The sequence below is a fragment of the Choloepus didactylus genome, chromosome 5 (assembly GCF_015220235.1).
Source record: "Choloepus didactylus isolate mChoDid1 chromosome 5, mChoDid1.pri, whole genome shotgun sequence".
NCBI classification, from domain to species: domain Eukaryota; kingdom Metazoa; phylum Chordata; class Mammalia; order Pilosa; family Megalonychidae; genus Choloepus; species Choloepus didactylus.
The window spans coordinates 71,977,078-71,993,813 of record NC_051311.1 but is presented as its reverse complement, the minus strand read 5'-3'; the positions used below and the strand labels follow the sequence as shown (position 1 = coordinate 71,993,813).

Sequence of the window (16,736 nt, the reverse complement as noted above, 5' to 3'; positions counted from 1 at the left end):
CTGAAGAACTGTCAAACTGTCTTCCACAGTGGCTGCACCACTTTACATTGCCACCAACAATGAATTAGTGTTCCTATTTCTTCACATCCTCTCCAACACTTATGATTTTCCATTTCCCTAATAGCAGCAATTCTAATGGGTGTAAAATAATATTTCATAGTACTTTTTATTTGCATTTCCTGGATGGGTAATGATGAGCATCTTTTCATGTGCCGCCTGGCCATCAGTACATTTTCTTTAGAGAGATGTTTGTTCAAATCTTTTTCTCATTTCAAAATTGGGTTATTTATCTTTTTGTTGTTAAGTTGTAGGATTTCTTTATGTGTTCTGGATATTAGTCCTTTACTGGATATGTGGTGTCCAAATGTTGTTTCTATCTCTTTACTTCAACACTCATATTCCTTCCTGAAGATGTACTTTTCTTCATCTCCTTGAGTGTTTTTAACATCATTTTTTAAAGGCTTTGTTTGGTATACCCACGTTCTCATCTTCCTCATTAGTGTTTTCTGTATTCTTATCCTTGCCTTTGGATGGATCATCATTTCCTGTTTCTTTGTTTGTCTTGTACTCTTTTGTTGCACACTGTACATTTTAATCTTGTAACTCTGAGATTTATTCCCTGAGATGTCTATTTCATTGTTTTGTAACCAGCTGGTGACAAGACAGAAATTTTCTTGAGCTTCAGCCCTCCTATCATGAAGGTCTGCCCAAGGCAAATACAGTGTGCAGGATTTTCTCTGTCTTACTGAGCCTCTGTCTTGTCCTGGACTTTTGCTTGTTAGTTGTTTTGGAGTTCCCCTGTCTACAGGAGTTTGGTTATCCCCTCTGTCTTCCAGGAGACAGACCTCCCTCTTGTAGGTGTTTGAAGCTGGAAAACCTTTGTCCCAGACTGATCGCCTCCATAGTTTTTTTTTTGTTTTTTTTTGTTTTTTTTTTAACACTTCTTTCATTGCCTTTTGCTGCTTTTGCCTGGAGGGAAAATTCTGGGAGGAGGGTCACCCCAGAGAAGACTTTCCCAAGTCAGTGTTTTTCATCCAGAACAGGGCCAGGGACCCATGAAGGGGTTGCAGACTAGCTCCAAAGTGCCCTGGGAAAGGTATCACAAAGGGCACCAAAAGCTTCTCTGACAGCATCATAAAGCTGAGCTTTCTTGGCCTGCCCAGCAAATGCTGTCCTTCAGCTAATGTCCCCTGCAGCACTGAGGAAGTGCAGTGTCTTTAAATCTTCACTGCCTCCACCCCTGTCAGGAGATGGTTGAAACAATGGCTATCACCTTCTTTGTCTGGGGTTGGTTGAAACAGTAGCTGCCCTCAGAGCTGGGTCTCCTGTGTTACAAATTCACCAATCATAAGCCATGATCAGTGATTGGCTGTGTCCACTCCTGTTCTTGGGGAAGAGGATTTTTATGTCCCTTCTGTCACCAGCGAGCTAGCCAGGGACTGAACCCCTTGGCAGCCTGCTGTGGGAGTGGGTAATGGGTGCTCACCACATGGACAGAGCAATTTACTGTCCTTTACCATAATTTATCAGACTCTGTCTCCTGCTCTTCATTGGATGTTGTATACTATTATTCTGGCCTTCAGAGCTTAAAAATAGTTGATTCAGACAGTTCCTGCCTGCTTAATAGTTGTTTTGGTAAGACTGAGTCCTGGAGCTCCCTACTCTGCCATCTTCCCTGGAAGTCCCATTTCATTGTATACTTAAATCAGACGTTCCCAAAGTTTTAGCTGTATTTTCACCAACATATTCTATTTATTGCTATTATTTTTCCTGGAAACTATTTCTCTAAGAATAGAAATTCTTTTGTGCAACATATGAATTATAACTTTGGCTTTTCATTTACTTCCCATTTTTGCTGATTCTACACATAGAAAAATCTGAATTTGGGTTAGTTTTACCCCAGGAAACCTTAGGATGTAGGAAAATGGTAGAGTCTGGCTAATTGTTCAAATGAATTTTCTCTTGTTTGTGGAACTCAGCTTGACTACATTTCCAGTGAACTTTGAATTTAGGTGTCTGGTCATGTGACAAAGTTCTAACCAATGGACTATGCGCAGCAGTGATGTATGCCACTTCTAGGTATGGGCCATGGAAAGCCTGACAGTTCTGTACTCCTTCCCCCAGCTGGATGTTACTGTCTAGGGAGTCCTTGGAAGCCATAATTGAAGAAGGCACAGCCCCATCAGCCTGAAACCCTGAATGAACTGTGTGCCCCCACGTCCACACATACAACTGCCTGGAACCATTTGGACTGTCTCCCTGAGAGAAAAATAAGCTCCAATTGTTTTTTAACCATTACACATTTTTTGTTCTATTTGTTATATTACTTAACCTATTCCAACCAATACAGGAACTGTTGTGTTGGGAAATTGGAAATGGAAATAAAGACAATTAAACCATTTTATGGTTCTATCTTTTTTGAATCTGCCCTAAGCTTTAGTAAAGCCTAGGAACATGATGTGCTCCTAGGTCCAAGGTCTGTGATGGTATGAAAAAGAGTGGGAAAAATATCTGCTCTTACATACTTTGTCTGGTTCACACTGCATGCAGAGTCTTAGGAAAAGAACAGATGCAGAACTCTTCCAAATACAGCTTTGCCTCCAGCTGATGAGCTGAGTTACAGCTTCTCGTGACACATCCAGAACAGAGATGTTTCTGCTCCTCTCCAAGAGCTCACCTTTGACAGAGACAGGTTCATCTCACTACATCATAGGACCAGAAAAGAGATGCTCCATAGAAAAATGTGATTCTATAATTAGCATCACTACTTTGATGAATTTCCTGAGCAAATGCTTTAATCATGAATCACTTGTCATTGTTATAAATATAAATCATATTTACTTAAGCTGCTTAGTCCTAAATTTTAAATGAATTTTCCAAGAAACTTTTGAACAAAATGAACTTGTTGCTGCTGCTGCTGCTGCTGCTGCTGATGCCTTCAATTTGTTTTGTGTGTATGTGTGTTTTCCTTATTATTAAAAGCTGATGCAAGTTCGTTTTAGTAAGTATTGCTTCAAAATAATCACTGTTAACTTTCCAGGGCTTTTTATGCATCTATATACTCTATTTCTTACAAAAATGCAATCATTCTTTATATTCTGATTGTAATTAGCTTTTTCTAATAGTTATGAGATCTTTCACAACACATTATATTCATGTTACAATATTATTCTTAAAAGTTGAAAATAATTCAAGAGTATGCTTGATTAATATAATGAACTAGCCATATGTTGTTAGACATTTGTGTTGCTTCCAATTTATTTTGCTTTTACAATTATTTTTCAAAAACCTCCTTAAGTATTTACTAGAAGTGGAATTACTAAAATCATTGCTGATTTATACTCCCAACAGCAAAGTACCAATTCATCCCTTTAGCAAATGGTTACTGAGAACTTATTTTGTGCTAGGCACTATTCTGGGAAGTGAGGATTCAGTATTTTTAAAAAAGAGATAAAAATCCTACCCTCATGATGCTTGTATAGTAGTACACTAGTGGGTCTGTTTCCCTGAACTCTTAAAATCATTGGAGCTTTTTAATTCTTTGATGCTTTGGTAGGTGGGGGGAAGTAGATTTTAATTTTTTACCATTAAAGTTTGATTATTTATATCTATGCTTACTGTTTGATTGCTTGTGCCAACCAACACCTGTACATCCTAATGTAAGACAGTTTTTCACGTGGGAGAGAAGAAATGTTATTTATAAATTGAATGGCTACTCATAAGTATGTGCTGTGGTAATTTAGACCTTTTAAAGTACAAGTTATCCTTTTAAAACAAATAATCTGAAAATTTATTTTTTAAAATTACACCAAATCCAAATGATCTAAAAGATGTAAAGACTGAATATAAATCATGATTATTTTTTAATTGTGTGTATGCACTTAAAATAGCTGAGGCTGTCAAGTTAGAAGCTCTTAAGTTAGGAATACCAATTAACCTCTTAGGAAAACAGCCTTGCCTACAGAACAATCAACCTTAAAATCACAACTGCATTTTCATTTTAGTTACATTCTATCATTTTCATCCAGTGGAAAGGCACTGGGACCAAACAATCCCCTAGAGAATATACTCTTCCCAGAGCTGTGTCTACTAGAGCAGAAAAATGCTTTTTCAATCTTTGCAATCTAGAATAATTTGTTCTGCAAATGATGGTGGTGACACTTCCTTTTTCCGTCCATGAAGATCTTGCTAGTCAGTCACTAATCAGCAAAGGAGAAGCCAAGGACCAGTTCTGAGAGTACTGGTTTTCTGGAGAGGAGCTCTTTCTTCCAGTCCTCCATCCAGAGCTTCAGTTTCTCCATCGACCCTACAGGTCCTGCTGGAGGTCAGTGCCCATAGGGCAGGGTTGCAACTGCTTTGACAGATATTTCCCATCTTCAACATTTTCTCTAAACAAGCTAATAAATTTAAAATGTCTAATGTGCAAGGCACAGAAGTACTCAAAAATGCTGCTTGTCTTTCCTATGCCTTAATGCTAGCTCACATTCATTGTGTGATTAGTTTGCCAAGAAATAAGTAGTTAAAATCCCATTTAAGTCCTGTGAGGTGGTGCTATTATTTACTCTACTTTACACACAAAGGAAATGTACACTCAGAGAAGTCAAAGAATTTGTTTAATACTCTCTAATTAATAAATGGCAATATGTAAGAATTCTTAAATATCACCCTTTATTGCTTCATATACTTTAGTGGTCTGCATCTTCTTATAACTCAACAGAAAAGAATTGATATTTTTTTCTCTCTCTTTATCACACGCAGGTAATTTAAACTCTCTAAACTTCAGTGTCTCTCATTATAGCCCATAATACAGACATCCAATGATCTTACTGTTTGCCCGGGGACACCCTAGGAGGGCTTGGCACCTTAGTATTGTAATAAGGATTTGCAAGAAAACCTGAAGTAGCAATTTAGTTTAAAAGCTCAATCTCAAAAGTCCTTTAATGAAGTTCAATAATTGCTAGTATTATTTACAATTCCTGTTTAAAAACCAACAAAGTAAACAGAAATAGTTCTTTCACAAATTATTTTATTGCATTGGTACTTTATTGCCCAAAATGGTGTTTAACTGAGTGGATCTTTGACTGGGGCCTTGACAGCTTATGTATTCAGTTTAGCTTGATGATGCTTATAACAGTATTTGAAGTGAAGGAAAATTGGAGAAGCTTTCTGGGTTGCTTTACACAGCTACTTGAATATACTTACTATGGAAAGAGCCTTTGCAAATTTTCACTAAATTCACTGTGGATAGACAAATGCATAAGTGCCTGAGATGCAATGGCAATGGCTGCTATAGAAATCAGAAGGAAAAAAAATGTGCATGACTAATGGAAAGAGAAATCTCAAAAGAAAGAGAAGAAGGTAAAGAATGAATTAAACCATATCCAACGACATTAAAAGGGATTTGCTATAACACAAGTCCCATTAACTTTCAATTCGGTAAACATTTTTTAATGCATACAAGATACTATAGGGAAGACTGAAATGAACTAGAGATTGACCCTGACCACAATGAAAAAAAAGATGCAGACATAGGTATAATTTCATGTAGACATTGATAGAATCTTTATTGGAAGTCAAGATGTAATATAATCACAGAGGACAGAGAGTAATTCTGGCTCCAGGCTGTAGACAGGACTTGCTGGTAGAGGTAACTTTTGTGTAGGGTCTGGAGGTCGCGTAGTATTTAAGCAAGTGGCGTTGCAGAGGGAGGAGCTTTCAAGGCTAAAGGATTAGCACAAGAAAAAACAGATGTTGTTGAGTTCAGTTTAAAAGTAGGCGTTTGACTTGCTTATTGAGAGAAACGTTGAGAGGATGGGGCCATGGACCCTGCAGTTGGAATCAGAAGGTCTTGGTTTGAGTCCCACGTCCCCCATTTACCAGATTTACGACCTCAGTCTCTCTCAGCCTCCAATTCCACCTCTATGAAATGGAGATAATGATTCAAACATCACAATTCTGAGGATCAAAAGTTCATATCCTACCTGAAATCTCCATCCAGCCAAGTCTGATATGCAACATGAATTTAGTAAATGTTAACTGAACCTAAATAGTTTAGATTTGATTCTGTAGAAAATGGGGAGCCATAAAATTTTTGATCATGTAAATAAAATGACCAGAGCTGGGAATTTGGAAATTTATCTCAGCAATGCTATATGTAGACTGAATTAGAGAGCAGACATTCTGCAAGAAAGAAAGCACGTTTTGAGAGTATTACAATCATGCAGCTTTGAGGCAATGGGACCCCAAAGCAGGGCTAAAGTGGTGGGAATGGAAAGGATGTGATGGGCATAAGGACATCACTGGAGGACAAATGGCATTGGGATATGCTCTGTGGGACCTGACTGCCATTCAGAAAATCAAAGTCTAATCCTGTGACTCTTTTCTCAAATAGTGACATGAACTTTACTGAGCTACCTAACATCTGTGGATTTCCATTACCTGATCCATAAAATAAAGAAATTGGACTAGAAAATCTCCAGATATTCCCACAGCACTGAAATACTTCCTGCCTATATGAATCCATAAGACTTGTAAACTGAATAGATGAGAAAATAAAGAACACAAGGGAGATAGATGACAAAGCAAAAAAAATAATGAAGCAAATAAACTTCAAACTTGAGTTAGTGGGTAGTGGTGATGTTACTACAGGGAACAGGGAACAGAGGAAAATAAACAGGTTTGAGAGAGAATATGATGAAGGCAATTTTTGACAATTTGAAGGGCTGTCCTGCAAACAATAAGACAGTTTTATAAGCATTCAAAGAATTAGTTATTTTAGATTATTGCTTTCATGTAAACATCAAATTTGAAAACAAAAGACTTTTTCTTTAATTTATAGATTCTTTTCATCGGGGATTCAACCAACAGAGGGATAATGTACTATCTCATTGAAAGACTGAATGAAACCTTGCAGGAATGGCAGAAGGTGCATGGTACTAAATTCTATCACAATGTCAATGGTGGGAAGACTTGGATCGGTTATTCCTACTATCCACGGTTCTGGATAAGCCCTTCATTGAGACCAACATTCGAAAAAGCACTTGAACATCTCTTGCAAAGGTACAATGGAACTATTGTGAATGGCACAGTGCCACAATATACTGATGTTTTCCCAGCAGTTGTAATTGTTCACTATACATCAAATGTGCTGAAAAGCTTAGATACCAAGTAATATGGCTGAAAACGAGTTGCAAATGTCAAGGTGGTCCTGTGATCAGGATGCCAGATATGGTTCAATGAAAAGTGAGGCAATGCTGTTAAAATGTTTGCCATCTGTTTCAAGGCAACACCTGTTGTTTTTCTTTCTGGATTTCAGATCATATCCCCTGGAGAATACCGGCCAGACTGTATTAGTTGTTGGTGGTGTTCAGTGGCTTAACTCCAATCACTTGCAAATTATTCACAAGGTTTTGAAGAGGTAAACTTCAGCAAAAATAATTCTCATTAGTCTTCTAGGTAAAACAAAAAAAGTTAATATTTATGTGGCTGGATTTTATCAAATTTTATTTAAAGAGCATTTGTGAGATAGAATTAAGTACTTAAAGTCTTGTTTAAAATATTTCAAAACACTTTTGTATCTAATCACAACATGCATCGTCAGTATTCAAATTTACATTAATTACAGACCAAAATATGTCTACTGACACATAAAACTATCAAGAAGAAAGCTAATATACATCAGGCCTATAAAATGTGAACTTAGTCCTATATGCCAACTGTCACATTTTAAAAGACTTCCACTGTATTTGTTTATGTAAATCTAGAAATGCAATCTTAATTTGTGACTTAGAATTCTGATTATTTCATCTAGAGAAAATTTACTCAATATCCTAGTGATCATCAAAACTTTGGGAATTGGATTTCATCTGCCAGTGAATGGAGTGCATTTTTTAACACAGGTAAGCTCATTTCTTCTGGGCAATTTGAACTATGTAGTTCCTCTAGAGATCTCTGCTGGTATCTGAAAAAGGACCCACAGGTCACTCTATGATACAGCCTTCTCTATACAACCACTCTATAATACAAACAAGTCAAAGGAGGTACTATACTTAAGGATTATGATATCAAATCAATTATAATTATTACTGGAGACAAGTAGCCCAAAAATATATTCCAAATAGTGTGCTGAGTTATGAAAGAAGAAAGGGGGAACCAAACTATGAAAAAAAAAAAAAGAACTGAGGGGTATATGAGAGAGATTATACTTTGAATAGTCCCTTACCCCACCAATGTTTCATACATTTCTTTTTAATATTATTATTATTTTTTTAATTTTTTATCTTCATTTTATTCAGATATATTCACATACCACGCAGTCATACAAAACAAATCGTACATTCAATTGTTACAGTACCATTACATAGTTGTACATTCATCACCTAAATCAATCCCTGACACCTTCATTAGCACACACACAAAAATAACAAGAATAATAATTAAAGTGAAAAAGAGCAATTGAAGTAAAAAAGAACACTGGGTACCTTTGTCTGTTTGTTTGTTTGTTTCCTTCCCCTATTTTTCTACTCATCCATCCATAAACTAGACAAAGTGGAGTGTGGTCCTTATGGCTTTCCCAATCCCACTGTCACCCCTCATAAGCTACATTTTTACACAATTGTCTTCGAGATTCATGGGTTCTGGGTTGTAGTTTGATAGTTTCAGGTATCCACCACCAGCTACCCCAATTCTTTAGACCTAAAAAGGGTTGTCTAAATTGTGCGTAAGAGTGCCCACCAGAGTGACCTCTCGGCTCCTTTTGGAATCTCTCTGCTACTGAAGCTTATTTCATTTCCTTTCACATCCCCCTTTTGGTCAAGAAGATGTTCTCCGTCCCACGATGCCAGGTCTACGTTCCTCCCCAGGAGTCATATTCCACGTTGCCAGGGAGATTCACTCCCTTGGGTGTCTGATCCCACATAGGGGGGAGGGCAGCGATCTCACCTTTCAAGTTGGCTTAGCCAGAGAGAGAGGGCCACATCTGAGCAACAAAGAGGCATTCGGGAGGAGGCTCTTAGGCACAATTATAGGGAGGCCTAGCCTCTCCTTTGCAGCAACCATCTTCCCAAGGGTAAAACCTATGGTAGAGGGCTCAACCCATCAAACCACCAGTCCCCTATGTCTGTGGTCATGTTAGCAACCATTGAGGTGGGGTAGGCCAATACCCCTGCATTCTCCACAGGCTCCTCAAGGGAGCACTACATATTTTTCTCCTTGGTTTTTTTTTTTTTTTTTTTTTTTTTTAACCTTTTTTTCCTTTTTAAATCAACTGTATGGAGAAAAAAAAATTAAAAAACGAACAAACAAACAAAAAAAACATACAATAAAAGAATATTTCAAGGAGATCATAACAAGGGAGTAAGAAAAAGACAACTAACCTAAGATAACTGCTTTACTTCCAACCTGTTCCTACTTTACCCCAAGAAAGTTACATAATATAGCAACATTTCTGTGAACTTGCTCCTACTATATCCATCAGAAATTAGCAGACCATAGTCATTCCTGGGCATCCCCAGAATGTTAAATAGCATATCTGTTCTTCTTGGATTACTGTTCCCCCTTCCTTAATTGCTCTCTATTGCTAGTTCCCCTACATTCTGCATTATAAACCATTTGTTTTACATTTTTCAAAGTTCACATTAGTGGTAGCATATAATATTTCTCTTTTTGTGCCTGGCTTATTTTGCTCAGCATTATGTCTTCAAGGTTCATCCATGTTGTCATATGTTTCACGAGGTCGTTCCTTCTTACTGCCGTGTAGTATTCCATCGTGTGTATATACCACATTTTATTTATCCACTCATCTGTTGAAGGACATTTGGGTTGTTTCCATCTCTTGGCAATTGTGAATAATGCTGCTATGAACATTGGCATGCAGATATCTGTTCGTGTCACTGCTTTCCGATCTTCCGGGTATATACCGAGAAATGCAATTGCTGGATCGAATGGTAACTCTATATCTAGTTTTTTAAGGACCTGCCAGACTGACTTCCAGAGTGGCTGAACCATTATACAGTCCCACCAACAATGAATAAGAGATCCAATTTCTCCACATCTCCTCCAGCATTTGTAGTTTCCTGTTTGTTTAATGGCAGCCACTCTAATCGGTGTTAGATGGTATCTCATTGTGGTCTTAATTTGCATCTCTCTAATAGCTAGTGAAGCTGAACATTTTTTCATGTGTTTCTTGGCCATTTGTATTTCCTCTTCAGAGAACTGTCTTTTCATATCTTTTGCCCATTTTATAATTGGCCTGTCTGTACTATCGTCATTCAGTTGTAGGATTTCTTTATATATGCAAAATATCAGTCTTTTGTCAGATACATGGTTTCCAAAAATTTTTTCCCATTGAGTTGGCTGCCTCTTTACCTTTTTGAGAAATTCCTTTGAGGTGCAGAAACTTCTAAGCTTGAGGAGTTCCCATTTATCTATTTTTTCTTTTGTTGCTTGTGCTTTGGGTGGCCGCCTAATACAAGGTCTTGAAGATGTTTTCCTACATTATCTTCTAGGAGTTTTATGGTACTTTCTTTTATATTAAGATCTTTCGTCCATTTTGAGTTAATTTTTGTGTAGGGTGTGAGGTAGGGGTCCTCTTTCATTCTTTTGGATATGGATATCCAACTCTCCCAGCCCCATTTGTTGAACAGACCATTATGACTCAGTTCAGTGACTTTGGGGGCCTTATCAAAGATCAGTCGGCCATAGATCTGAGGGTCTATCTCTGAATTCTCAATTCGATTCCATTGATCTATATGTCTGTCTTTGTGCCAGTACCATGCTGTTTTGACCACTGTGGCTTTATAATAAGCTTCAAAGTCAGGGAGTGTAAGTCCTCCCACTTTGTTTTTCTTTTTTAGAGTGTCTTTAGCAATTTGAGGCATCTTCCCTTTCGAAATAAATTTGATAACTAGCTTTTCCAAGTCTGCAAAGTAGGTTGTTGGAATTTTGATTGGGATTGCATTGAATGTGTAGATGAGTTTGGGTAGAATTGACATCTTAATGACATTTAGCCTTCCTATCCATGAACATGGAATATTTTTCCAACTTTTAAGGTCCCCTTCTATTTCTTTTAGTAGAGTTATGTAGTTTTCTTTGTATAGGTCTTTTACATCTTTGGTTAAGTTTATTCCTAGGTACTTGATTTTTTTAGTTGCTATTGAAAATGGTATCTTTTTCTTGAGTGTCTCTTCAGTTTGTTCATTTCTAGCATATAGAAACATTACTGACTTATGTGCATTAATCCTGTATCCCGCTATTTGCTAAATTTGTTTATTAGCTCTAGTAGCTGTATTGTCGATTTCTCAGGGTTTTCCAGATAAAAGATCATATCATCTGCAAACAATGACAGTTTTACTTCTTCTTTTCCAATTTGGATGCCTTTTATTTCTTTGTCTTGCCGGATTGCCCTGGCTAGCACTTCCAGCACAATGTTGAATAACAGTGGTGACAGCGGGCATCCTTGTCTTGTTCCTGATCTTAGAGGGAAGGCTTTCAGTCTCTCACCATTGAGTAATATGCTGACTGTGGGTTTTTCATATATGCTCTTTATCATATTGAGGAAGTTTCCTTCAATTCCTACCTTTTGAAGTGTTTTTTATCAAAAAGGGATGTTGGATTTTGTCAAATGCTTTTTCAGCATCTATTGAGATGATCATTTGATTTTTCCCTTTCAAATTTTTAATGTGTTGTAATACATTGATTGATTTTCTTATGTTGAACCATCCTTGCATGCCTGGAATGAACCCTACTTGGTCATGGTGTACGATTTTTTTAATGTGTCTTTGGATTCTATTTGCAAATATTTTGTTGAGGATTTTTGCATCTATATTCATTAGGGAGATTGGCCGGTAGTTTTCCTTTTTTGTAGCATCTTTGCCTGGTTTTGGTATTAGATTGATGTTAGCTTCATAAAATGAGTTAGGTAGTGTTCCATTTTCTTCAGTGTTTTGAAAGAGTTTGAGTAAGATTGGTGTCAGTTCTTTCTGGAATGTTTGGTAGAATTCCCCTGTGAAGCCATCTGGCCCTGGGCATTTATTTGTGGGAAGATTTTTGATGACTGATTGGATCTCTTTGCTTGTGATGGGTTGATTGAGGTCTTCTATTTCTTCTCTGGTCAGTCTAGGTTGTTCATATGTTTCCAGGAAATTGTCCATTTCCTCTACATTATCCAGTTTGTTGCCATACACTTGTTCATAGTATCCTCTTATAATTTTTTTAATTTCTTCAGAATCTGCAGTTCTGTCACCTTTTTCATTCATTATTTTGTTTATATGGGTCTTCTCTCTTTTTGATTTTGTCAGTCTAGCTAGGGGCTTGTCAATCTTGTTGATCTTCTCAAAGAACCAACTTTTGGTGATATTTATCCTCTCTATTGTTTTTTTTGTTCTCTATGTCATTTATTTCTGCTTTAATCCTTGTTATTTCTTTTCTTCTACTTGGTTTAGGATTGGTTTGCTGTTCATTTTCTAGCTTCTTCAGTTGATCCGTTAGTTCTTTGATTTTGGCTCTTTCTTCCTTTTTAATATATGCATTTAGTGCTATAAATTTCCCCCTCAGCACTGCTTTTGCTGCATCCCATAGGTTTTGGTATGTTGTGTTCTCATTTTCATTCGTCTCTATATATTTAGCAATTTCTCTTGCTATTTCTTCTTTAACCCACTGATTGTTTAGGAGTGTGTTGTTTAACCTCCAGGTATTTGTGAATTTTCTAAGTCTCTGATGGTTATTGACTTCTAATTGTATTCCATTGTGGTCAGAGAATGTGCTTTGAATAATTTCAATCTTTTTAAATTTATTGAGCCTTGTTTTATGTCCCAGCATATGATCTATTCTGGAGAAAGTTCCATGAGCACTAGAAAAGTATGTGTATCCTGGTGATTTGGGATGTAATGTTCTATATATGTCTGTTAAATCTAATTCATTTATCAGATTGTTTAGGTTTTCAATTTCCTTATTAGTCCTCTGTCTGGTTGATCTACCTATAGGAGAGAGTGATGTGTTGAATTCTTCCACAATTATTGTGGAAACATCAATTGCTTCCTTTAGTTTTGCCAGTGTTTCTCTCATGTATTTTGTGGCACCTTGATTGGGTGCATAGACATTTATGATTGTTATTTCTTCTTGTTGAATTGCCCCTTTTATTAGTATGTAGTGGCCATCTTTGTCTCTCAAAACATCCCTGCATTTAAAGTCTATTTTATCTGAGATTAATATTGCTACACCTGCTTTCTTTTGGCTGTAGCTTGCATGAAATATTTTTTTTCCATCCTTTCACTTTCAATTTCTTTGTGTCCCTGTGTCTAAGATGAGTCTCTTGTATGCAACATATTGATGGTTCATTTTTTTTTGATCCATTCTGCGAATGTATATCTTTTAATTGGGAAGTTTAATCCATTTACATTCAACGTTATAACCGTGAAGGCATTTCTTGAATCAGCCATCTTATCCTTTGGTTTATGTTTTTCATATATATTTTTCCCCTCTCTCTATTAATATCCTTAATTGTATCCATACCGAATCTCTTTAGTACTGAACCTTTCTCCAAGTCTCTCTGTCCTTTCTTTGTTTCTCTGTCTGTAGGGCTCCCTTTAGTATCTCCAGTAGGGCAGGTGTCTTGTTAGCAAATTCTCTCAGCATTTTTTTGTCTGTGAAAAATTTAAGCTCTCCCTCAAATTTGAAGGAGAGCTTTGCTGGATAAAGTATTCTTGGTTGGAAATTTTTCTCGCTCAGAATTTTAAATATATCATGCCACTGCCTTCTCGCCTCCATGTGGCTGCTGAGTAGTCACTACTTAAGTCTTATGCTGTTTCCTTTGTATGTGGTGAATTGCTTTTCTCTTGCTGCTTTCAGAACTTGCTCCTTCTCTTCCATGCTTGACAGTGTGAGCAGAATATGTCTCGGAGTGTGTTTATTTGGATTTATTCTATTTGGAGTTCACTGAGCATTTATGATTTGTGTATTTATGTTGTTTAGAAGATTTGGGAAGTTTTCCCCAACAATTTCTTTGAATACTCTTCCTAGACCTTTACCCTTTTCTTCCCCTTCTGGAACACCAATGAGTCTTATATTCGGACGTTTTATATTATCTATCATACCCCTGAGGTCCATTTCGATTTTTTCAATTTTTTTCCCCATTCTTTCTTTTATGCTTTCATTTTCCATTCTGTCATCTTCCAGGTCACTGATTCGTTGTTCAACTTCCTCTAGTCTTGTACTATCAGTGCCCAGAATCTTTTTAATTTGGTCAACAGTTTCTTTAATTTCCATAAGATCATCTGTTTTTTTATTTAGTCTTGCAATGTCTTCTTTATGCTCTTCTAGGGTCTTCTTGATATCCTTTGTATCCCGTACTATGGTCTCATTGTTCACCTTTAGTTCTTTGAGTAGCTGCTCTAGGTGCTGTGTCTCTTCTGATCTTTTGATTTGGGTGCTTGGGCTTGGGTTATCCATATCGTCTGGTTTTTTCATATGCTTTATAATTTTCTGTTTTTGGCCTCTTGGCATTTGCTTAACTTGATAGGGTTCTTTTAGGATTTGTAGACCAATTGAAGTCCTTATCTCTAATTTATCAGATCTACAGCTTCGTGGAGTACACTTTCTCTAACTAACCAGCAGGTGGTGTCCACGAGCCACCTGTTCTCCACAAGCCAGTTCTACCCTGCTTTGCCTTTGTGGTGAGTGGGGGAGTGAGTCTTGTGGGGTCCAATTTGTGTACCAAGCTTTTGTGTGTAGTTGGTGTTGCCCGCCCTGTATATGGGGTGTGTTTCTGGGCAGTCAGGGAGGGGGGGTGGCTCTAACAATCAAATCTCCCTGGTGATCCTGGAGTTTTAAAGCTGCTGCAATAGTCTAATCCTTCAGTTCAGTCCTGCCACAGTTTGTCTCTGCCACTGACCCACAAGTCCTTGGTATTGGCGTATGGCTCCTGAGACTTGCGAGTGGGTCCCTCTTCCAGGCCGTGCACCCCCTGGTCCTCTGTTGAGGGATGACTGTGCTATGTCACAGGTGAGTGCCATCCTCCCAGGGCAGTTCTGGGTTTCTGGGCTGTGTAGGAAGGCTCCCAGTCTGCTGAAAGTATGGCTGAATGGGGACTTGTTAATTCACACTGCTCCACCTTCCCAACTCTGGGACAATCAGCTGAGGTTGCAGGGAAGGCTAATGTCCACACCCAGTTTTGTGGAGTGTGCCTGTTATTTGAAGCACTTCCCTCACACTGGGTTGTGTGGGGCAGCTCTGGGCTATGGGGCTAGCGATGGGGAGGAGTGTTTCTTGTCCACCAGGATGATGGCTGTGAGCAGACACCCCCCTTTTCTTGGGAAGTTGTGGTGTTTAGTGAATTTTTTGAGCCACTGGATTATTGCCTTTTGTCTCAGAGCTCTCTTAGTTCTGCTCTTGTCTTGACCTGCCCAAATTGCAAGTCTTTGAAGCTTTCTGTATTGGGCTTCTTAGAGTAATTGTTTTAGAAAAAGAAAAAAGGATCAAAAAAAAAAAAAAAAAAAACGGGCCCTCCTCACAGATCTAATGGGTTATTGAAATGCTAAGAGACAAAGCAATTAGGGCCATTAAGGAAAGGTCCACAGGGCAGAGAGATCAGCTTTTCTTCGGGATTTGCATATGCGCCTGAGGTCCTGAGCTCTGCCCTTCCCCTTTCTATGTTCACCAGAACTCCAAAAATCCTCCGCTTTTATTTTGGAGTTTTTCGTGCTGTTTTTTTCTATGTCTGTCTCCTCTCTGCTGGGCTGGCTGCTCTCAGATTCTCTGGTGTCTGGTCTCAGTCTATCTATGGTTGGAGTTTGGATCAGTAGAATGAGTTTCCGATAAGGGCTGCCACTGCAGTTCTCCCTTCTCCTTCCGGGAGCTGACAGCCCCTCCTCCCATGAGACTGAGCCTGACAGGGAGGGGCGCGGGTCCCCTGGCTGCAAAAACTTACAGATTTTGCTGATCTCAGCAGTTCCACATTTTCAGGAGTGTTGTATGAAGTACGCCCAAAGTCAGATTGCTCTGTGGTGTCCAGTCCACGCAGTTCCTGGCTTTCTACCTACTTTCCTGGAGGAGTAACTAAAACATACAGCTCACCAGTCTGCCATCTTGCCCCCTCAATCTGATACATTTTTAAAGACTGTAAAAAAGGCTTTAATTTCTTTAGGTTCATGTTGAAACCACAAATGAAATTGTCAATATCAATGAGTCCTTTGGGAAAGAGTGGTCTTTTTGAAGATGATTTCTGACTGATTGCTTTTTAGAAAATCTTTGAAGTAGTATCATTACTTTTTCATCTAGTTGGATATTCAGAAATGAAAGGAGTTGGGGGCCTCTGACTAATTCTTGTAGGAGATAGCTAATTAATCTCAGCACTGAATGGAAGTTTTGGTGAAGAAGAGAAAGACAATGCCCCATAGGTAAGAGAACTAGCTGCTCTTGCTCAAGCAAGGGGGGTTTTATAGGCAACGTGAGTTTCTGTGCAATAACAGGCATGGCTCAGGGGAGCACTGGGAATTGGGAAAAAAGGAGGATGTCCATTTAATATGTAATCAGGGTGAGATTTATTGTTATGTTAGTGTTGAGTGTTCCTTGTTTTTTTCCCAGCACAGATTACACAAGCCCCCCACCCCCTCACTCCCCACTCCTTTCCTGAAACTTTGTCTGCCTGTACTCTAGCTCCCATGTGATGCAAAAACAGGAGAGCTGGTAAAAAGGGGCCAAAATAAAGCCCCCAAATTTAGCTTCTTAGAGTCAGGAGAGGG

The 16,736-nt window shown here is 38.2% G+C and overlaps 1 protein-coding gene across 5 annotated transcripts in view; it reads left to right on the top strand.

Annotated features, from left to right (window-relative positions):
- CPED1 (cadherin like and PC-esterase domain containing 1) overlaps positions 1 to 16,736 on the top strand; it is a 299,781-nt gene that overhangs the window by 263,958 nt on the left and 19,087 nt on the right. For 3 of the 5 annotated variants that reach the window (XM_037836286.1, XM_037836287.1, XM_037836288.1), the window contains exons 19-21: positions 6,839 to 7,059; positions 7,316 to 7,417; positions 7,811 to 7,898. In XM_037836286.1, the coding sequence (XP_037692214.1) occupies positions 6,839 to 7,059; positions 7,316 to 7,417; positions 7,811 to 7,898 (411 nt within the window). Of the gene's footprint in view, positions 1 to 2,124; positions 2,401 to 6,838; positions 7,060 to 7,315; positions 7,418 to 7,810; positions 7,899 to 16,736 lie in introns of those variants that run through there. The other 2 variants (XM_037836289.1, XM_037836290.1) reach the window with 2 other exon arrangements.